The 24,394-nt window shown below is 38.0% G+C and overlaps 1 protein-coding gene across 1 annotated transcript; it reads left to right on the forward strand.

Moving 5' to 3' along the window:
- Positions 1 to 1,483: 1,483 nt before the first annotated feature.
- On the forward strand, positions 1,484 to 24,389 carry slc30a2 (solute carrier family 30 member 2). The gene is made up of 8 exons (XM_085382490.1): positions 1,484 to 1,925; positions 11,921 to 12,132; positions 12,981 to 13,127; positions 14,613 to 14,766; positions 15,169 to 15,388; positions 15,692 to 15,797; positions 18,543 to 18,677; positions 18,914 to 24,389. Exons 1-8 carry the CDS (start codon positions 1,843 to 1,845, stop codon positions 19,057 to 19,059), a joined length of 1,203 nt encoding a protein of 400 aa, XP_085238616.1. The 5' UTR covers positions 1,484 to 1,842; the 3' UTR covers positions 19,060 to 24,389.
- The last annotated feature ends 5 nt before the right edge of the window (positions 24,390 to 24,394 follow it).

Raw genomic sequence — 24,394 nt, forward strand, 5'->3', positions numbered from 1 at the left:
AATTCGCTGGTTTGCCACTATGACAAAATAATGAATTGATTTGTGCTATTATTACAGTAAATTAAACATTAACTATTTTGTTTAGCTAACAGATTCTATCGTTAATGCTTACATAGTAAATAATCTTTTACGTGGTAAAAATACAGGTTTAGAACAAGAAATAATTGCTTATACAAAGATTTAAATAAATTGTTAAGTTCAAATAAAGTCTTGTCATTGTTTTGCCAAGGACTGTCATTGTAAACTGGCAGTTTAAGGCACGCTTGGAAGTCTTTGTTTTACGCTTGGAAAAAGATGCACACATGCCACTGACTGATTACAGGTAGTTTAAATTTACTTTAAAAGCATTTTGGGTGAATTTCTGTGTTTAAAACAGTTTGAAATCGTCCACATATTCCACATATTACATTAGAGTAATACTAGTTTGCACCACAAGATGCTGTGGTGAGTCAGAGTAATCTAAAATAGGCCATGAATAACTTAAAATTATTTTCAATTGGATTCAGATATGTGGAAAAGTTCTTGGGAAAACAAGGGTAAGGCTAGATATAAATATTCTAATAATTAGTGAAAGTTAAAATATGAAAAAGAAAATCCCACTTGCACTGCCAAATAGTAGTAAAAATTAGTTTTTGTTCCAGGTGGTGATTACAAAAAGACAGGTTTCTGCAAATCCAGAAAATTTACGTTTGTCCCATTGGAGCCTGAACGCAGCACTGGAGCGCTGTAGTGCTGAATTTGAGACGAATTACAAGAAAAGTCTCACAACTTAAAATAATTAGCGTATCATGCTGTGTAATGAATAAAACGCATTTCAAAAATAGAGGATTTTGCATGCTCATTAATTCAAATTCTTCTTTAGTTAGAGCCGCATTAACCTGCAGGTACAGAGAAGTATTATTTTAGAATTTTAGAAGCAAACAAATATTTTGCGAAAATGTTAATATGAAATTCTCCTGAGAACAGAGGGGGAAAGGATCTTTCAGTTTAACTTTTTAGGATTTGCGAGTTCACTACAGAGGACATGAATGAAAAGACTGGCGCCAAGACTAACTGAGATTTTATGTACAGGATATTAGTATATATGACTGTGTCCTTGTATTACTTTAGTCGTATGTTTTACTTATTTGTTTATCTATTTATTTATTTGTTCATCCATAGCTACATAATGATAATTTAGGTATAAGAGCTATTTTATTAATTGTTACCCATCTGTTTAGAGTTACGCCTAAAATGTCCTGTTTCCCTTTGTCTAACAACAAACACAGAAATTGCACAGAAATGTCCTTTGGCTTTCATATGTATAAATAAAGCTGTAATGAATGTAAAATGTGACGGTGGATCTGAAATATATATATATATACATATATTTGCGTGGGGTTTTTTTTAAGCTGACGTTTTCTGCTAATTGACTTTCTTTCACGCTCGTCCCATTAGCATTCACCAATGATGTGCACCGGGTGATCAGTCAGGCTCTGCGCTGCAGGTATCTCTGCTGTCCAGTCACAGCAGCTGCAGTGATCAGCGCGCTGTGTGCCTCGTTACTGCCGCTGCAGCTCCACGTTCGAACCTGCAACTCAGACCAAATTAAAACCTCCCTCAGAAAAAGCCGCATGTGGTTTCCTCCTCCTGCCTCTCAGCACTGCAATGAAGGAATTTCCTCGTTTGTACTGAAGTCTCTGCGCTCACAGAAATGAGGTCTCGGCCTGAGTTTTCCCCGCGCTAACTACACAACAGGAAGACCGGAGCGGTCGATTCTCACCTGCATCATCTTCACCTTAGAAAAAAAAGTCGTACTTTTTTGCCTCTCGGACAGGACACCAACTGACTGCTGGCTGCAAAATGGATAATAATGCTGGAAATTCGGAAAAATCTCACCTCATAGACGAGAAGAATGCCAAGACATATTCACTAAAACTGCAAAGGTGGGGAAATGCTTTGCTTCGTATCACTGCAGCCGCATGAAGAATAATACCACATGTAGGACGAAGTTATGTGAACACATTTAGTCATTTTGGGGCATAAACTGTGTATAAAATGTGTGTGTGTGTGTGGGGGGCGCGACAACAATTCTTTGTTTGCTGACACTTAAAGAAAAATGCAAGTAAGCAGATTTTGTTAAGGACATCAACATTTTTAATAGAAAACTCAAAATATTATTTTTTAAATTATAATTTTAAGATAGATGCAGGAAGAATCCACTATTGTTGCACATTATCTTATAAACGTGCGTAATGAAGGCGCACCGAGAGTGGTTGTTATAGTGCACGTTGAGCAGGCTTTGGCTCTCACGGGTTGTTTTATGTGAATGAACAAATTCATTTCCATGCTTGGCTTGTTTCTGGACAGCCTGTGACAAATGGCCCCGGGGCCAGTTCACTGAGCAATGCTAAAAACTCATCATCTGTCATTAGCAGAGGCTCCAGCCTGCAATCACAGAGGGTACACACACACACACACACACACACACACACACACACACACACACACACACACACACACACACACACACACACACACACACACACAATCCATAGGTGCTTAAACCTGCTGATACAAAAAATACACAGCAGAGAATATTACTAAAAAGCATACACAAAGCTGGTTCGAATTTTTAATTGTAGGATAGGATAATAAAAATATTAAAACATAGTTGGAATGCGCTCCTTTTCTGGCGTATTTAACAAATAGCTCCCACATTATAGAAATAAGTTGTATAGGATTTTAAAGAGGCCCACGTGTAAAAACACCACTTTTAATAATTTAATTTAAAAAACCACCGAGTTTAAAATATAGATGGCGGAGCAAATGAAAGAAAAAAAAGACGATTTTATGCGCACAGTCAAAGCTGATGCAAACATGTGCATCAGCTTTGTTTGCTCAACATCCAGCCGGCTGCTGCAGAAACACACCTGGTGATTTTTCAACGCGCTGCAGAAAAAAACAGGTGGAGACGCTCTCTCGCTTTAATATGAAATACGTGAGGAAAATCAAATGCAATCGCCCACTCAGCCATTAATCATAATCCTGCAGAATTATCTGTTATTTTCAGCCTTCAGAGGCCCTCATGATGCACGTTTCCACCTCTTTGATCAACTGTTTTTAAGTCAGTGAAGCTGGTGGAAGTGAATCGATGCCTTTGATTTCACGCTTTAAAACTGGCTGTTTTATTTATTTATTTTTTAAAAGATAATTTCCAGATACAACACGATTAAAAAGAGATAAGGTGGCAGAAACTTTACGCGTTATAAAGCAGGAGAAGAAAAAGGGAAGCTCCACCGGGTGAGAAACACGTGTTTTACAGGGTTAGTTACTTGCAAATATTAGTGCGAACTTGCAGGGCCTTTGTATTGTATTTATTTATGTATTTTGAATCAATCAAATAAAAAAGCACATTGCTCTAACATGATTTTGTAGAAATAAGTGAAATAGGCCTACTGATCATTTGGGATTCAAAGAAGTGTTCAGAAACACAGACAGATGTGCATATGGCGCTACATTTGGGATTTCATGCACCATTTGCGCCGTTCTTGTGCAAGTGCACGCATGTGTTTACAGTGTCACCTTTAGCATTTTCCTCCCCAGCTGGCAGTAAAGTGACCTTTATTGTTCACTAATGTTTCTACAGTATTTTTTGATGTATTTTAGAATCAGCAGAACTCGTAATCAAAAACACAGGAATAGATGTAAACATTAGCATTAAAGTTAATAAAATAAATACGAGCATCCAAGGATTCCAAAGTCAGACTTACTCAGTCTATCACTTAGAATTCATTTAATTTCCACCGCCAAATATCACCGGAGGGCTCAACCCGAAGTTCTGTTTTATCAGCTTGAATCTGCTGTTTTGTTTTTCAAGTATAGTAAAAACGAAAATGATAAGAAAAGAGCTTGCATAAGTTTGGAACAATGATTGCTAATCCATTTATAAAATGTCAGAAAATAGAGTAAAAGATCATTACAAATCAATTTAACATGGATGAGTAACAAATACAAAAGTGATTGGATGATTAATTAGTAAGTTGAGATAAAAAAAAAACTCAAAGTATTTGTTTGTAAGTGCCTGACTGTTTGAGGAGGAAAGAAGGGATGCGCGAACTGATCCTTACCCAGGTACCTCTAATGAGGTTAATCCGTCCATGTAATTCACTTTTAAAGTGTTTGCAACATCTAACTGATAGCTATGCTGATGATGTTTAAACTTTGCTTTGTGGACCACTTACAAGCTTTAGCCATGAGTCTGAGGTTACCAGGGTTAAAAAGAAATACAAAAAATCTTTCACTCCGTTTAGTGATCAGTAACTACTCTGATGACCAATTGATGGTGCTGTGGATTCAGTAAGGCTGTTTCCATCTTCCTGCAGATTTGTTAAATGTTTGTCATTAATCAGAGTAAATGTGCAAAATAAATTCTGACCATTAAAATACATTTTTAGTCAAAGCCAAAATCAGGAGATTAAAACCTTTGATATTAAAGGCACAGCAGTTCTTGTTCTTGTTCTTGTTTTTCAGTCAAATGTCAGTAAGTCATTCAGCACCAAGCAGGAGTAGTTATAGCTAAAAGGCATCTACAGTACTGCTTTAAATGTGCTGTATTCATTGGAGGCAGGCCTGTGATTCTTTGGTTTCCACGCACGAAACATAAGCAATAGGTGTATGTGTATTCTTTTTTAAATTAGGCATCTCTGGATACACCGAGTTCAGCTATTATGTCAAAATATGAGGTTGATTATCTCAAAGTTTGAACTAATTCAAATTTCTGAGAAAATCACTCAAAACTTAAAATTAAGTAAGTATTTATTTATTTATTTATTTATGTGGCAGGAACAAGCTGTCATACATATCTCAACAATTTTTCAATCTCCCAGAACTCAAAAGTCCCATTTTTGAAGAGTGAACCATTGACCACCAGAGGGAGATGCATTGAAACTGGGGTATTTAAGTATTTAATGTACACTAGTGGTTACTTAATGTTTTCTGGCATGCCCAGAAAACAAAAAAGAAGGCAAAAGGTCCACACCCCAGAAAACTTGAATTTGAAAAAAATAAATAATAGTCAGCACATTTAATTTCAGAAAAACCAGATCTATTTAACTTTAGTCCACTGCATATTTTCCTTGATTGGTCAGACTCCACCTGTATCAGCTCCCACAGTTTAAAAACCACTGATGTAAGCAAATAATTCCTATTCCTGGTATTTCAGTGGGAGGTCCCAAGGCTGAGGCACATCAAGTGGTTGTCATTTTAATGGATGCGACCATATTGGATTTTATTGAGAGTTTGAAAACAAATTCTGTTAATATACATTTTAATATACAACATAATAGGCGTGTCACTAGGGATTTAATCTAATCCATGAGAATAAATATTACAGATTGAAGACCAGTGATGAAAAGGAAATGTGACTTCGGTCTGCAATGTGATGTGAAATCATCGTAAACTGTAAACATGACTTATGGTGCACTGATGTGGACCTTTCTTCTCTCTGGGGAAAAACAAAGGCAAATCTCATGGGTCATTCACAAACATTTAAAAATAAATGTTTTTGTTTACATAAAAAAGCCGGATCATCTGGATAAAACCAGGGCCTTTTATTAAGGTTAAAAACATGGACTGTTGACCAAGATCTCACCAAGTGTAAAGCTTTCAAAACCTCTAATTAAAATATTAGAAACAAATGTAGCATCTGTATAAAACACAAATTTACAACACTGTAATGTGTGTGTTTGTGTGTGTGTATATATACACACACACACACACACAAACATATATATAGACACTGCCTATTTACTAAAGCCTGCACATCACAAGTGATAAAACAAAAAGATGAGGATATAATAAGATGATAATCACTTTCATTCTGTACTCCACTGATTTGTCTGCTGAAATATTAATATGCATATCTGTAAAAATAAAACACTGCTCAGTAGTTTTTCGCTGCAGAGATTCTTCTGTCTGTTAACAAAAGTGCTGCGGGATGTTCTGATACAGCAGATTGCAGTTGTAATTAAATGCTTATGATTTTGTTTTTTTCCCCCGCTGGACTTCCAAGATCTCATTTCATTTCACAGATCACTGACTTTTCCCCGAGGAGTCTCTCTCTCTGTTTGTGCTGCCGGTGCTGGGCAACAATAAACGCTGCTTACCTGCCCTGTGGGGTATTGACAAAGACATGAAATCTACTTTGAAAAGAAAATCTAATGTTAATAATCTTAAGGAGACTCCTTGGGTCTGCCATATCGTCAATTTGTAAGGGTGGCAGTGAAAAAAGTACTTGAGGATGACTGCCAGAGGAATATGAGCCATGTATCATTAATAATTACTAGTTTTTTTTTTTATTATATTTGGAGTGCAGAAGCAGGTTTTTTGGCAGTTTATAGTACCATCTCATTCTTGTGCTTATGTTAGTTGTATTTAAATGAAAAATAATCATTGATGCCAGACACCAAAAGTGAGGCGGGGTCAGCAGAGGGCTGTAAATCCCTAAATACAGACCACTGAGTGAATTATCCCACTCAGGGAACGTCTCAGTGACGACACTTTTGATTGTTTCGATGAATATTTTGGTCATTGTGTTATTTTTCCCCCCCTGCAGAGTCAACACGAGGAGCAATCTCTCCTACTGAAAACGCTCAGACACAGTTATGTTTGACCTGCGATCGTCTGACTTAAACCAAAGGACTTAAAAACATTAAGACTATTAGCACTAAACGCTGAAAGCAAAAACTAAAATGCACCAATATATTTTTTTGTTGTTTGTACAACTTTTGTTCTTTTTAAGGTCTGTAGTGTTACACATAAAATGCATGAACAGGAAAATACACATTACAAACAAACATAAAAGCTTTTTCTTCAAATTTGTTTTTATTTCTTAAAAGAATTGAAGCCCAGTCACCACCAGGGTCAAAACATCGTCACCACTTTGAAATAAATAGACTGCAAAAAACACATAATTGTAAACTTGTATTTGCATTTCAAATATCATTTTAAACACACTTTTTTCAATTCTCTGGGGGTGTTTTTTGCAGGTAATATTACAGTCACAATATGTCCACCTAATTAATGGATTTGACTATTTGACTTGACAAATTAGTGCTGAATGCTACTGAGCCAGTTTAAGGCACAGCTGCGGTATTACTGCGGTTGGCTGGGAGTGTTTTCAGTGTTTAAAGCCAAGGAGCCACTTGATTAAGGAGTGCTGACCAACAACCATATAGTTTCCAAAAGAACAGTGCAATTTACTACCAAGATCAAATAAAATAAGCAGTAACTTCATGAGGTATTCATTTGCACCAGGATTTTTGGATGAGAAAGTAAGAAAGTGCAAACAAAAACATTTCACCCTTAATAAATGTAAAACCACCATTAAGTCCACCTTTAGTCAAATCAGCTTTATTTGTATAGCATGTTTAAAAGACATCAGGTGTTGAACAAGTGCTGAACATAAGGATAATGTAGGCAAAATAAACAGAACAGATTAAAATAAATGGAGTAATAAGATGACAAGAAATCCATATACAGTGGGGCAAAAAAGTATTTAGTCAGCCACCGATTGTGCAAGTTCCCCCACTTAAAATGATGACAGAGGTCAGTAATTTGCACCAGAGGTACACTTCAACTGTGAGAGACAGAATGTGAAAAAAAAAATCCATGAATCCACATGGTAGGATTTGTAAAGAATTTATTCATAAATCAGGGTGGAAAATAAGTATTTGGTCAATAACAAAAATACAACTCAATACTTTGTAACATAACCTTTGTTGGCAATAACAGAGGTCAAACGTTTACTATAGGTCTTTACCAGGTTTGCACACACAGTAGCTGGTATTTTGGCCCATTCCTCCATGCAGATCTTCTCGAGAGCAGTGATGTTTTGGGGCTGTCGCCGAGCAACACGGACTTTCAACTCCCGCCACAGATTTTCTATGGGGTTGAGGTCTGGAGACTGGCTAGGCCACTCCAGGACTTTCAAATGCTTCTTACGGAGCCACTCCTTTGTTGCCCGGGCGGTGTGTTTTGGATTATTGTCATGTTGGAAGACCCAGCCTCGTTTCATCTTCAAAGTTCTCACTGATGGAAGGAGGTTTTGGCTCAAAATCTCACGATACATGGCCCCATTCATTCTGTCCTTAACACGGATCAGTCGTCCTGTCCCCTTGGCAGAAAAACAGCCCCATAGCATGATGTTTCCACCCCCATGCTTCACAGTAGGTATGGTGCTCTTGGGATGCAACTCAGTATTCTTCTTCCTCCAAACACGACGAGTTGAGTTTATACCAAAAAGTTCTACTTTGGTTTCATCTGATCACATGACATTCTCCCAATCCTCTGCTGTATCATCCATGTGCTCTCTGGCAAACTTCAGACGGGCCTGGACATGCACTGGCTTCAGCAGCGGAACACGTCTGGCACTGCGGGATTTGATTCCCTGCCATTGTAGTGTGTTACTGATGGTGACCTTTGTTACTTTGGTCCCAGCTCTCTGCAGGTCATTCACCAGGTCCCCCCGTGTGGTTCTGGGATCTTTGCTCACCGTTCTCATGATCATTTTGACCCCACGGGATGAGATCTTGCATGGAGCCCCAGATCGAGGGAGATTATCAGTGGTCTTGTATGTCTTCCATTTTCTGATGATTGCTCCCACAGTTGATTTTTGCACACCAAGCTGCTTGCCTATTGTAGATTCACTCTTCCCAGTCTGGTGCAGGTCTACAATACTTTTCCTGGTGTCCTTCGAAAGCTCTTTGGTCTTGGCCATGGCGGAGTTTGGAGTCTGACTGTTTGAGGCTGTGGACAGGTGTCTTTTATACAGATGATGAGTTCAAACAGGTGCCATTCATACAGGTAACGAGTGGGGGACAGAAAAGCTTCTTACAGAAGACGTTACAGGTCTGTGAGAGCCAGAGATTTTCCTTGTTTGAGGTGACCAAATACTTATTTTCCACCCTGATTTACGAATAAATTCTTTACAAATCCTACCATGTGAATTCATGGATTTTTTTTTCACATTCTGTCTCTCACAGTTGAAGTGTACCTCTGGTGCAAATTACTGACCTCTGTCATCATTTTAAGTGGGAGAACTTGCACAATCGGTGGCTGACTAAATACTTTTTTGCCCCACTGTATATGTACACACACCTATATACAAATGCATATACTAGCATATATGTACACATGTATACACCAACATTCACTGTTGTTCAGTTTACCTTCAGAAAGAGATTAAAAAAAATCTTGTTATGTTTGAATTTGGCAGAAGGGTTACAGATGTTAATGGCACAGATGTTTGCTTAACAGGCGCCCCCCCCCCCCCCCCCCCCCCCCCGCCCCCCCTGACAATGTTGCGCTGCAGGCCACACAGTGTGTTTAATGTCTGAGGATATTTTGCATGAATCTTTTGAACAGGATATTTTTTTTCTGCACACTCTGGAATTTATCATCACCCCAAGGTTTCATTGTGTGTGTGTGTGTGTGTGTGTGTGTGTGTGTGTGTGTGTGTGTGTGTGTGTGTGTGTGTGTGTGTGTGTGTGTGTGTGGTTTTCTCTCGTGTCCCAGTGGTATAATTGAACAGAATCTGTTTTCCGCCTGGCTGCTTCTTTTGAGGTTGGACATCTTCGAAGACGAGTGTGTGTGTGATAATCATACAGCGCTCGCAATCTCCTGTGTGAAGAGTGTGACATTAAAGTGTGTGTCTGGTTATCTCAAGTGAGGCCAAATTAGCTTTTTTCCACCTCATTAGTCACATCATCGAATCCTCCCCCACGCATGATAAGAACAGCAACCTGTGTGTGTGTGTGTGTGTAAGAGAGAGAGACAAAGATAGAAAATAAATGGAAAGGTCAGCATTTTCTTTTATTCTCAGCAGTAATCCAGTCGGGTCTGCATCTTGCTAGGGTTCAAGTATACATAGATCTGTAATGTCCCGATTGAACACTGAAAAATTGACTTTCAAATGAAAAGCATCTTATTGTAGATGGGCAAGATGGTGTTAAATGAAAAGATTCTGTATTTATGTGCAAAATGAACAGAATGGCAACTATTAAATGATTACAGTATTATTTATTTTACCACTGCTACTGTTTTAATTTACTAAATTACCAAATAAACAGGCCAGATTATTAGGTATTAGGTCAACTCAGCAACCTTTAGACCCAGAACCTTGTTCCATCTGTGCTATAAGAATTAAGGCAGTTCTGAAGACAAAAGATTGTCCAGTGTACACATGTTTTTGTATTCTAATCAACTTCCTTCAGATTCCTTTGGAATTACCTGGTACTGGGTTTGAATGGTTGTCTGTTGTCTCTGTGAATCTCTGTGGTTGATGGGTGACCAGTACTGGGTACATCCTTCTTCTTGCCAAACAACAGGTATAGTCTCCAAACCTTGGCAGTCCTAATAGGATTAATGGTAAATAAAATAGATGGATGGAGTATTAAAAAAACATTTATCTATTTGTTGTTATATGTTTGATGTTTGGGCAGTGTCTGGCTTCAAGTTTACAGTCTGATTTATTATACACAAGAAGCACTAATTTTATAATTTGCTTGTCAAAGGATTGTTACACTTTCTTAAGGTTTTTGTTGTTGTTTGCTGTTTGTTTATTCGTTGTTGTTGTTGTTGTTTGCTGTTTGTTTATTCGTTGTTGTTGTTTGCTTGTTTTACAACATTTTGGATAGATATGACTTTCATTCACAAATTTGTTGTCAATTAAAACACTGCTGTAACCTGGATGAATAGAAAACAACACAACGCACAAGACCTAAGATGGAGCGCTTATGAGTTATTAAAACTCAGGAGCAGTCGTGACGTGAAGTTCTGGACTGTAAAACAGGGCAGTCTGTTCACCCTCCTTCACTGTCAACATGAATCGATTTTAATGGGTTCTTCATCGAACGAAACGGCACACCATTCTTTCACTTAAGTGAACACTGACTGCGATGCACTCTGTCAGGTTTCCACTTTGTAAACCATGGGGACTCTATCAAAAGATGATCTGCTGCGCTGTAACATTAGCTAAAAAACCCCACCTCAGCTGTGCTGCTGTTACAAGGATGGACAAAAAGCCGGCCTCCATGAGATCAGACAGGGGGTTTTACTAAGGCTGAAATTACATTGTTTTAACAGACATGTCGGTTAAAAGATACAAAAATAATTTTTTTTCTTAATAAGTAGATTTATCTTTAAATGCACCCATCACACTGCAGACTAGCTCACATCTTCAGATATAATGTTTTCTGTCTGAACAGCCCAGTATGATTTATAATATTTATACTGTATATAGTGCTTTTCTATTTGCACTGACCTCATTTAACAATGCATTAAAACTGAGCTTTGGAGCACATGTTATCTACCTCTCATTTATGATCAGTGTAGAATTACCAGTTAACCCAGCATGCTTGTCAGTTAGGGTTTGAACTGGGAACTGTCTCTGTGACAACACTCATATTTATTATTTTATATTTATTATTTATTTAATAGTCCAAGTAACTCACATCATTATGCAGAAAAAGGTGAGATGTAAACATGCCAAAATTGCTAATTTCCTTCTTTCCCAGGGAAGGTCACATAAAAGCTTTACAATAAACAAATGCGTAAAAATATATAACAAATGAAACATCAAAAACCACAGCGAACAACTCTGTTCATTCATTACCTGAAAAAAATCAAACATTACAGCTGATACAGGTGATGTAACCAAGTATGTTTAAATGTGGTACTGAAAGCTAGAGCAACAGCACAATACTGCAGGTGTAAGATTATAATGGCAGCCCTGTGCATCATAGGTAGGTTCTTCAGGAGGAACAGCTTGAGGGTCACATTGTTTGATCAGCAGCAGCTAAGTGATAATAGCATCCTTCATGGCAAGCTCACTCATTCAAGCTGTGAAAATATACTACTGTTTATTTTCTGCCCCCTGCAGCTCCTTTCCAGACTCCAAAGAACATTATTCAGACTTCCCTTTAAAGAATGGAGGCATGTCGGGCGCCATCGAGCTGAAACGACCCGTCGGCACTCACTGCCACGGCCCCAAAGCGTCGGCATGCGAGGAGAGCGTGGACAAGCTGCTGGCCAAGAAGAAACTCTACATCGCTTCAGCAGTCTGCCTCGTCTTCATGATTGGCGAGGTCATAGGTGAGAAGCACCAAGAAAAGAAATGAATGAGAAAAGAAAGCAGCTTGAATGGTGACCTAATTTGTTATGTGCCTTCTCAACCATTTGGACATAAATAAACTTCCCTATATTCACACACCAGAAAGTGTGGAGATTTGTGTGGGACACAATACTTATGACAAGAAGATGGTTATAAGCACTTATTAAGCATAGGAAGCTATTACATTTGACCAAATGATCACTTTTGACAGGAGCAAAAAAATCATGCAGACAAGTGTTCATGCAGACGTTAGTATCATTATAAGCATCATAGCAAGAAATGCTTCAGTGGTGAACTATTGAGGAACTCCTTTATTTCCCTGTAAAAGTGTAGGTTCATTTTTCTTTTTATAGTGTAACTTTTTTACTGTTAAGAGAATAAAATGGTGGCTGACATTCACTGGCTGGTTGCACGGATATTTAAAATGATCTAAAAGAATAAAATCGCTCTTTTACCTGAGGCAACTGAGGCTTTAAATCACATGTTTAATATACCTCTGAGTGTCTAAGATGGGTGTATTTAAAAGCTATTAAAAGAGATGTTATTACCCAGCAGGTACTTTCACAGTTGGCGAGCTACGACACACTTTTTAATAAAAATCTTTTTTATTAGCTAAATGTGAATGAAAATAAACACAGCTTCACACTTTCTGTTTGCTCTGTTCTGTTTGGATATCGTATTCAACATTTATGTACATACCACAAAAAAAAGTGACATGAGTTGGATTATGTGTCTTTCCTTATCTTTAAGCAGACTATTATAAACGCAGTCTCGTGGCTCATATACATTATCATTTGTGCCCAGTGTCATTTTTCCTCCTGATTTACAGGAGGCTACCTGGCCCACAGCCTGGCCATCATGACTGATGCGGCCCACCTTCTGACAGACTTTGGCAGCATGATGGTGAGCCTGTTCTCCCTGTGGATCTCCTCCAGACCGCCCACCAAAACCATGAACTTTGGTTGGCACAGATCAGGTGAGAATAATAAGAATTCAGCTTCAGCTTCATGTCGACTGGATGCTGGAGACAAACATTTCGTATATGCATTATATTGCTGGTCATTTGTAGGAGTTCCTGGGCCTGAGTTATTTTGTGTAGATTTTCCTTTATTTTGTCCATGTAAACTGCACATGGGCAAAATAAACTCTACATGGCCTCAACTTGCTTGAGTCACTAGATGTATTGTGGCTATCCTGATTGCACACCCTGGTGTATCCCTGTGTAAAGGTTGGGGCAGGTAATGTCAGCCTGGATTGATGATCTCACTTTTTAAGAAAAGGAACTAGAGGCTGTTTTCTATCTTCAAGTGATCGCTCTCATCAGCCTGCCTGAAAACATCTACACCAAGATACAGGAGAGAATAATCTAAACAGTATAAACTTTGGATTCAGGAGAAATGATGTGGCCTTCCTTCAGTTTTGATGTGTTTTCTGAAGAAGGCATTTAAACATGTCCTTCTGGTTCTCCAAGAGTCCAGTGGTGCTGCAGTTTGGTAAAGGGTTGCTCTTTGTTACCAACTTTGTTCATAATTCTTATCAACGGGATTTCTAGTTGCAGTCAGTCTGCTGCTTCTCCTCCTTGAAAGGAGACAATTAAGGTGGTTTGGCTATCTGAGTAACACACCTACCACCTCCTAGCTGAAATGTTTCTGGCATAGTATGGGATGAGGACCTGGAGTAGACCCAGGATACGCTGCAGAAATCATGTCTCTCGGCTGGCTTGGGAACACTTTAGTGTCACAAGAGCTGGAAGCTGTGGTTGTAGAGAGGGAGGCCTGATCATTTCTGTAAAGACTGCTAGTATCATGACACAGTCCTATGCAGGTGGCAGAAAATGGATAGATCGATTTTCTGCTAACCTTCTCCTGGGAGCATTTTTATACTAAGAAAAAATACTGTCTTCATCCTTTTTTTAATTTAAATGATTTGTCCTATATATCAGGTGCATGATGTTCACGTGGTGGCTTACACAAGGAGAAATTATATAGACAGATTCCAGATACAGATTATAGAGAGCGCAGTGTTTAGCCTCAACCCTTGGAAAAGCAAACACCTATTAAGACAGACTTGGCATCTATGAAATCATCCATTAGTTATGAATTCCTGTTTTAAAGCCTTGATCTGAAATCTTTTTGCTATTTTGAGACCACTTGTTTTGAGCAAGTAATGACTCTGACTGAAGTACAGCGGGAGGCTCATATGGTGTAGAGTTTAAGTGTAGCCTGCTATATTGACCATCATTTACAAGATGAACATTAACTTGCATTTACTAAGACAGGGAACTGGTGATTGAGGCCATCAACGTATTAGTAAAGTCAGTTTAGTTTAAGCTCAGAAGAAGCAGTTTAATTTTAAAAGTATATGGTCAGCAGCATACAGTAGATGTGCCTCCTTATTATCTGTGATGAACTGCATGACTACAATAAAGTAATAAAGGTTCATGATTTTCTTCTCCTTCCAGAGATCCTCGGGGCATTCATCTCAGTCATGTCCATCTGGATCGTCACTGGAGCTCTGGTCTACTTGGCCATTGAGAGGATCGTACGTAACGACTATGAGATTGATGGACACGTCATGCTGGTCACCTCTGGCTGTGCTGTCATCGTCAATATTGTGTGAGTGCTTCACACCTTTAAAAGTATATTAACGCTTGTAAAAACTTTGCTCTCAATGTATGCTGCTGCTATTGACACTATTACATAATATTACCATTACTTTTACTAATAATAAAAAAAATTACAAATATTTTACTAACAAAAACCATAGACAGTATTTAAAAGATGGCTGTAACCATGGCGACCTCACTCACATTTCCTCTACTGACATCTCGGTCTAATGAGACCAGATGCAAGAAGCAAAAGGGAGGATCTGATTGAGAAAAATGATGGACAGATGTGCTCTTCTAAGATATGACGGTATTCCGTCATATCTTAGAAGAGCACATCTGTTTCCTGAGTGCCATGAAGCAAGGCATGCGAATACAACTGATGACCCTTTGTCTCGTTTCCTTTCTCTAGCATGGCGTACATCCTCCACCATTCGACCACCTTCCACGCTCACGGCAGCGGTTACCACCAGATCGACGAGGATGGTCAGAGCCCCGTGGTTCATGGCCACTCGCACGCCCTCCTCGGCAGTCATGGTAACACAAGCGTCCGTGCTGCCTTCATCCACGTGGTGGGAGACCTGCTGCAGAGTGTCGGCGTCATGGTGGCGGCGACCATCATCTACTTCCGGGTCAGATAAACAGATATATTACATGATATAAAACAGAGTCATGTTAAAAGCACAAAGACATGCTTACAGGTACAAGCATATTTGTATTCTGAGCATTAGAGAATTATATTTGAATGTGTACAAAGAAACCATGTATGGTTTCTTATGTATTATGGATGAAAGATTCAAGCATTTCTGTTGTGTTGCAAGATGTTCTTGTTTTTGTGCCTGGAGCACTTTAGTGCCTCATGACTGTGGAAATCACCATCTGACGCCCTTTTCCTCGCTCTTTAAAGTGTCCTTAACCTCTTTTCTCTCTTTCAGCCCGAGTATAAAGTCGCAGACCCCATCTGCACGTTCCTATTTTCTGTCTTTGTTCTCTGCACCACTGTCACCATCCTCAGAGACGTCTTTAGGATACTCATGGAAGGTATTAAACAATCAACAGCTTCTTATGTTCGAAATACTTTTTCATATTTTAATAGTGGAATCATATACTGTACCTGATAGTTCCCATGAAGTATAAAGTATTTTTGTTATTATGCAAAAGGGGTACTTCACACCAGATTTACATATGTGTTTTTCCTCTTGCTTGTTGCGCCACTGATCTATCTACATACTGGGTTCTCCAGATAGAAATGCCTGTCTTTGAGTGCAGGAGGGAACTGACGTTGTGGGCTCAAAATGGAAAAACATGTATTTGAAAAACTCACAAACTCTTGTCAGAAATTATAATGCAGTTACTCAAAAAAACAAAACAAAAACCCATGTAATGATAACAAACCCTGTTGTAAGTCAATAAATTTGATATTTATTTATTTATTATAATTTAATTAAACACATTGAAGTTCAAAAATTTGATTCAAAGCATAAAATGTACAATTGCAACATAATATCTCCAGAAGTTCTTAAAATGGAATTATAACAAATCCAATCCAATAAGTCCAGTATGAAGTCAGGCCAGTTTTTGTGTCCTAAGGTTGTTGTCCTGAAAGAAAAACCTGCATCACACTGAAACTTCTTAAAAAGATCGTCCAGAAAAATACATTTTTCAATACTGTGATAAATGTTTAATGTGAAGATGCTTTCGATACAACGGGTTCATCTGTAGCTGGATTTGACATGAATGATTATTATTTCTTTTTCTTCTTTTATTGTGTTAAATCTGAGGTTTAAAATCTAGTTCACAATTTTCCTTACATGATTGTGGCATCAAGGGCAGATGTTATATAAGCTGTAGCTTCTGTCACACCCTTTCAGTTTGAAATCTAAATAAAGATAAAATAAGATGAAATAAAAATATAACTGTTATAGCGTCTCCTCCTCTAGGCTTGGCTTAGAGTGACTTAAATTTCTTCTTCATGTCTGTGCAGATGTTTGCATGCCTGCTTCATTTTTCTGCGAGTGAAGACTCAGCTGCAGGGACTTTGCATTACAATGCACCAAACATGGATGCAACCCAGGTGGTTGACTTTAAAGACGTATAGCAGAAATGACTGCTCAGCCGTGGTTTCTCAAGCTGTTTGTGTTTTCAGCAGAGTATAATCGAGGCCTTACTGTGCAGAAGAAACTGTGCAACTGCCGGTAACAAGAAGCTCAGGCTAACAGCAGAATGTAATGATTAATGGCAGCTCCCTTGCTGTAATTTCAATTACATGCTTCTTTTGGTTAGCAATAGTTTAGTATGAAAAAAACAACAACACAGTTCCCGGTGAAACTGCTTAAAACTAAATTGGTGGATTTGATTTAATTTATACTTTTTTTTTTTTGGTAAATCTATCACAGTTGGTGGAAAAATACATTGTGCAGTTTTTCTAATTATATTTTTGTTGCGTTAAACACCACAAACTACCTTTGCTATATTCATGGGTGCCCGATATCGCGAAAAGTAGATAAACAGGAATACGAGCCAAAGAAAAAAACACAAAAAAATCCAACAAACATAAATCTGATTTTTATTTCCTGACTCTTCAAGCTATAAATTCAGTGTCTCAGCTTGATATGAGATTGGAAAAGGGAGAAACCGCCAGCCTACCAATACCTATAAAGTTCAGTAACACTGCTGTTAAAGCCAGCAGCTTGTTTTAGGTCAACGCTCAGAAACAAGCATGCAGCTACCCTGCATCAGTTTATGCTGTTTATTAGAAAAAACTCTTTTGAGAAAGGTTGAATATTGCTTTAAATTAAGCTTATGTGATATTTCTGACCATGATGCCTGCAGCTAGGATCCAGCTGTCAGGCTTTGACCTGGTATGAAAAAGGTTAACATCATATGTTGCAAAGTCACGTAGAAGTGCAAAAAACAACATATTTGGAGCCTAACTGAAGTATTCATGGCTTCAGATATGTATGTCTCCAAGCTCCACATGGCATGTTTGTGTAAAACAGCAGAGAAACGCGTCTGTGGTTTTCCTAGCACAGAACAAAGAGGACAGATGGTCACATCCTGGGGATGCCCTGAGATATTAGATCACCCAAGTCTCTGCACGTCACTGAACTTTCACACGATGACCCAAAGTAGCTTTTGGGCATCTTTGAAACAGTTTGGTGTCAATGAGCAAAATGATAACGTGCATGAGAGCCATGTATCTGATGTAATACTGTATACATACATCAGAGTTTTAATACTTGTATTTATGATTAGTTTGCATTTATATTTCTTTTTGGGTTGAATTTACTTTTTTGTTTCCCTTTTAGGTTTGTCTGTTTATATAGTTTGAAATGTCCAATTTTAGCCTATTTTTATTACTTTCACTGTTAGTTTTAGTGTTTTTATAATCTTAACGTAGAAATATTTCCCAGATTTAAGATCTTCAGAATAGATATTGTAGTACACAAAACAAATTTTGAAGGCAGTCATGCAACTACCTTAGTCTCATGTGCAGGAATGCCTCCTACACATTGTCTCTATAGTTGTAGTGACTAGTTTTAATTAACTACTGTATAACTAGTCATGATTTTAGTCAAATTTGACTTCTTTTCCACCTGTAGATCAGTAAAATAAAATATATCACTGTGTGCTTATCAAGGAATAATATTGTTCTGTATACCAGGCCAAAATCAGCTCTACAAAGTCTCTGTGTATCTGAAGCAGACTGTTTGCATGTGAGCCACACATTCACAGACGTACTGTTAACTTGGTGTGTCTTAATTTTGATGGCCCGTTGTTTTTCAGGGTCCCCTAAAGGAATCGAGTTTAACTCGGTGAAGGAGGTGCTGCTGTCTGTGAAAGCTGTGAAGTCCATGCACTGCCTGCACCTCTGGGCTCTGACTCTGGGCCAGGCGCTGGTTTCTGTTCACCTGGCTGTAGGTAAAGTAACACACTGATCTACAGTGCATAGTACAGTGAGAGGCACAGGGAATTAAGGCTACTTTAACCCGACATTAAAAGCTCCACATGGCTGATGAGCATTAGCCGGCATATTCCGATATGGGAAGAGAAAACTGTGATACGAAATGTGGATTTCTGAGTTACACCCCTCACAGACCACAGTAGAGTAAACCACACTCACTCTGTTCATTTTTACCTTCTTGTTTCACCACCAGAGGAGGGCACTGACCAGCAGTCTGTGCTGCAGGAGGCCACTGACCTACTCCACACCAAGTTTGGTTTCTACAGCATCACCATCCAGGTAGAGCTCTACTCTGAAGACATGAGCTACTGCTCCCACTGCCAGGACCCCAGTGACTGATAAACAACCAGAGTGGACTGGACCCAGCAGGACATGGATGACTAAGACAGATTGTCATTCTCTCCTGGTGGTCTGGAGTCGTGAGGGATGTATTCACAGAGCAGCTTCCCTTCAAGGAAAGAATTTTTGGGTTGTTTTTGCCATTAAGTTTTAAAAGATTTGACAGTGAAATCATCCTTGTGCTGATAGTAGAGTCCTGATACCAAAGCTCCATGCTAACATGGAATATGCCAGTTCATTCAAAGTCCTTCAAAAAGGGGTGGCATGCTTTATTTCCATCACAAACTGAGACAATTTCACAAGAATCATCAGGGTGAAGCTGTCCTTGGGGTTGCTGGTGCTAGCTTGTAAGGAAGTTTTCAAGAATAAAGGAAAGTAGGGCCCTGAAAAAAAAAACACATTTTACCAAAAATCTGACCTCTTCTAATTAATTTCCTCAACAAAACAAAGATCACATCACAATACTATTTATTTAAGGACCACTAATATCTTATTTTCAGTAATATGGTGCCAGTTCTGCTCTGTTCTACCTTGGTGCCTTTTAAGAATCAGCCCACTGGTTATCTGTAAAGTTACTGGCAGAAACTCGAGTACTTATCATGGAAATAACTTTATGTGGTAGTTCCTTCATAATGACAGATGTCCATCTTTGGGATAAGACATTTTGTGGTGTAGAGATGGTGCCCACTTTTGGTCACAAGTACCACTTTTTTGGTGGAAATGCCTGTGCACAAGCTCAAGGTTGAAAATAGATATAAGTGATGCATAGAAATGATCAATAATAGTAATTGTTCTCCATCAGACACCCTATTTTAAATTAAGAACAGTCATACCAGCTAAAATTCAGAAGTTATGAGTTATACTTTACCATAAATTCTGTATTAAAACACCCTAAAGACACAGTGACATTATTTATTGATGTCACTGTGTATTAAGTTTTTATTTGTTTCTTTTTAAAAAAATAACAGTTCTGTTTTACTTGCGCCTCAGCATGTTTCATTTCAGGCTTAATGTAAGTAAACAGAAGACACTGCCAAATAAATGAGCACATACAGTGATTATAGGCTTATAGCTATTCCTACAGTAAGGTAAATCCTTCCTTTGTGAATCTAATAATTAGCACAGTTTACAAAGTTAATATTATGTTGCATTACATAAGAAGTGTTACTCGATAATGAGACAATAGACGTTCAAAGAAAGTGTTTATTGGGGTCCTGACTTAAGAGAGGTGACGCTTCTTTGTTCCACTGAGTTCTGTACAACCAGAAGCCTCATTGAAACTCAAGGAGTCGCCCTCTGCTGGTCAGAAGGAAGGATGCCCATGTCAGACATTTGAACAACAAAGAAATAAATAAATCTGAGGAATTTTCTGAAAATATTTTTTTCAGCCACTTCTTGATTAATGCAACTTTCTTACTCATTTTAAATGATAAAAGCCATTGTGGAGGGTGATGAATTGCACGTTTTTAATTTTGCAAGTATTTTTTTTATAGTTGTCTTCTACAATTGAAAGGCAGTAATTGTAGTAAAATCCCTTCTTCTTTCAAAAAGATGCTGAATCACTCAAACACTTTAATTCAATCAACTGTGAAATTAGTGTAAGTTAAGTTCCACAAAACAGGAACAGTCTCCTCAAAGTCTTCTTCAAATTGCTAAAAAAAAAAAAAAATTAAAAACACTTTTAAAGCACCACAGGAGATTGATTTTGCTGACGTGATTAAAGGCATCTGTGCAGATGTTTGTCCAAAGTAATTTTCAGTTTATCTTCTGGGCTATTAATTAAATGTTTCCTATTAATTTATGAACATCAGCTTTACTCTGTAACAAGAACATAAGGTAATAAATAAGAGGCATAAGCTATATCATCTGCTGCAGATGTTAATATGGAGCACCTGATGAAACTCTACTACAGACACATTTGTTGTATCAGCTCTACCAGACCCACTATAGTGTAGTCATCTCTATGCAAGGCTTGCAAGCATAACATATTTTTAGTGCTAAAGTGTTAAAAAGCTCACTGATGATTGATTTCTGACATTTCTTTGTGCATGTTTCAAGTACCTGTAACATGCTGTCTTATGAGTAAGAATAAGAATGACTCTTTAAAAATCTTTTAATTTTGTCTGTACTCTTGGTCACCAAAGACCACATTGTGCTGTTACTAAAGACCACAGGGACGTCATGAGACACAAACAGGAAAGGACATAACAATTAAATTGTTAAAGAACAATGTTCATCCTTAAAAGGAAATGTTGGAGGCATGTGGCACTAAATGTGTCACATGCAAAATGTGTGCAGCTCTTCAGTAATAAACTCACATATAAGTTCACACTTTTGTTTTCCCTTAAGAAAATACATAAAGACGTATTCATGTTTCTACCAAACAAAGGGAAACGTGTTCCTTCTCATGATTGATAAGCACTTTGACAACAAAGAGTTTCAGAATCACGATTAGCTTTCCAAAGCGACCTTTAAAAACAGACACGATCAAATCTGTGTTGCATGTGTAGCTCAGAGCTGTTTATATAATGGTGGGCAGAGTATCGATATGGATTGAGCAGAAGGAAAATGAACGGAAAGTGTCAGACTGAAAAAGCATTCACCTACCTCCACTGTCAGATCTGAGTGGACATTTGGGTCTGAGGGCAAAATGATTTAGTTCTGGAGCCGGACGATTAGTTTCAGCTGCTGTCATCTATCTCTCTCTCATTCTTCCTGCAGACATCCATCTACTGTATGTTTCTCCATTTCCTGGGCTTTCATCAATCCATCTGCTCTCCATCCATTCATGTTTTGCAAGTCATGAAGCATCAGCTTCCTCTTACCTTTTTATAGACTGGGGCTGGGCTATGACTTTATGCATATCTGACACAAATCTGTTATATTTTTGTTTTGCTTTGTTTTTGACCACAGAAGAAGGCAATGCTTATTTTTTGTACTGGGATCCAACCAATCCCAAAGAGCTAGGAGAAATTCAAAAGGCATTCCAAATAAGAGACTGGGCCTAGAGACCTAAACATTTTGTTAACTTTCACCAGAATTGTAGACAGATTACTGAACATAGACCAAGAAGCCCAAGAGATTAGTCCAGGGTCCAGTTTGTTTAAAGTGACTGTCAGTCAGTCTACTACAGAGAAACACATAAATATGAAGACAAGAAAAACTATATGAACACAAGTAATGGGACACCTACACACCACACCTACAGGAGCTGCGCCACTTGCAGCTGATCATATAATTTCTAGGAGGGAGAAATTTCATGAAATACCTTGTTGCTGTGGATCCTATCACTGTACTGTGTTCAGATTCATTGGGCTCTTTAAAGTGACCCATTCTTTCACAAATGTTTACAAAGGCAGGTCGCATGGCTAGATGCTTAATGTGATAAGCTTATGGCAATAGGACTGAAAACACCTCTATTTAAAGATTAAGAGGTGTGGTCCAGTACATTTACTCATATAGTGTAGTGTTCATATACTGTACTTTAACTAAAAACAATCACAGAATGAATGCAGAGGACCCCCCCTCCACCCCACCCCCACTAAATTTACATCAATCTGGCCAACAGTTTGTTTTGTTTGTGTTCAAAATCATGATGTAGCTGTTGGGGTGCTTAGAGGACAAGAACAAGCTAGCAAGCAGAAAGTTTGGGCTGATGATAGTTTTAAGAATGGGCTGTAATCACATTGTCCACTGGGGACCATGAATATCCACAGGAAGTTTCACACCAATCTTTTCAAAAGTTATAATTTGGCCTAAAGGGTCACAAAAAGACAAACTGGATAATTTATAAAGAAAAATGTAAAGATACCTCCTCTGGGGAGCAGGAATGGGGACATTTTCATAGCAAGCTCTCCATTAAATTGGTTTGTACTAGTTCATTTTGCACAGTGCAGAAAATCTGAGCTGGTGATGGCACTGGGAGAAGGGGTAATGCAATCATCACAATCAAAGTTTAACTGAGACATCCTCTGGGGACCATGAATATCCACAGCACGCTTCACAGAGAGGTCATTAGTTACACTGAAGATGGCACTTAGAACCGAGCACTTAGACTTACAATTACATATATTTACATAAAAAATACACAGCATTTTAATGGAAAATGTCCACTATTTTAATGTATCCATTGCTTTTGGTGTGATTTACGTGTAAATTCACGATAATTTTTCTTTTTTTCTATTAGATCTAATCCTCTGGGGACAATGAATATGTAAATTAAGTCTTAGAGCAACATGATTATGGTGATTATCTATTAAGTGCCTCCCTCCTTTGGCATGAGAGGTTAAGCTATTTTATGACCAAACCAGAAATTTTAGAGGGCATCACCTTGGGACTTGCTCTCTGGTTGTTTCATTCTAAAACATTTTGAGGTGATGGTGGAGCTGGGTATCTTCAACATTATAAAAATTCACTATCTTAGATCCGCAAACACCCACAGCATGTTTTATGGAGATTTCAGATTTAGTTTGTATTTTCTTTCAGGTTGAGAAAATATAATAATAAAAAAAAGCTATTTTACACCCATAAAAAAGCCAATGAGTCCGCCAACATGCCTGTAATGCTTCCCAGCTGCTATCAAGTGTTACTGTTGACTGTTGCTTTAAATTAAAGGACAATTATGCATTGAAATTGCCGAATTCACGTCCATTCTGATCCAAGAGCTTGCATGGTTGTTAGCTGTTATTCAATATCATGTACTGTAAGTAGCTTCTTGTTCAACTGCCAGTCAGAATATGTAGACGCACCATGTGGAGGTTCAATCAAAGAATAAAATCTTCTTTAAAATTCTATATTTTCACCAATTTTTAGAGATCCTATATATTTTTTTCCTTTTAGAAATTATAAAATGAGAATATATAAAGGACCCAACACCTACAGATTTTAGGTTAAAACCAAGTAAATATAATAAAGACCAATGCATTTTACTGCACTGGTTTTGATATACATGCAGTTCTCCTATACGGGCTCTACTGTTACAATTGAAGCTTTATAAAGTTTATTTCATTCCAAGAAAAAATAAAATAAAGGAAAAACATTTCCTGTTTGTTCACTCTGAACATCTAATGTCTGAGAATGCTCTGTTATTGTGCCGTTGCCATTTGTGACAATTAGAATTTGTGTAACTGTTGTAAATATGTCAAATAATGTGATTTTGTGTGTACATGTGTAAATACATCTATCTTCCATGTACAAAAAGTGGTTCCCAAAAAGTCCTATTTGTCTGTGTTGTGATGTCACATACGATCCACTTGTCACATGTGTGATGTTTGATATTTCATTTTTATGTGTGGCAACAGTTTTTGTAAAGTGAAATAAAAGACTGCTGATGATG

This window comes from Rhamphochromis longiceps, linkage group LG15, assembly GCF_057381845.1.
Source record: "Rhamphochromis longiceps isolate RC_006_pf linkage group LG15, R_longiceps_female_GT1.1, whole genome shotgun sequence".
NCBI classification, from domain to species: Eukaryota; Metazoa; Chordata; class Actinopteri; order Cichliformes; family Cichlidae; genus Rhamphochromis; species Rhamphochromis longiceps.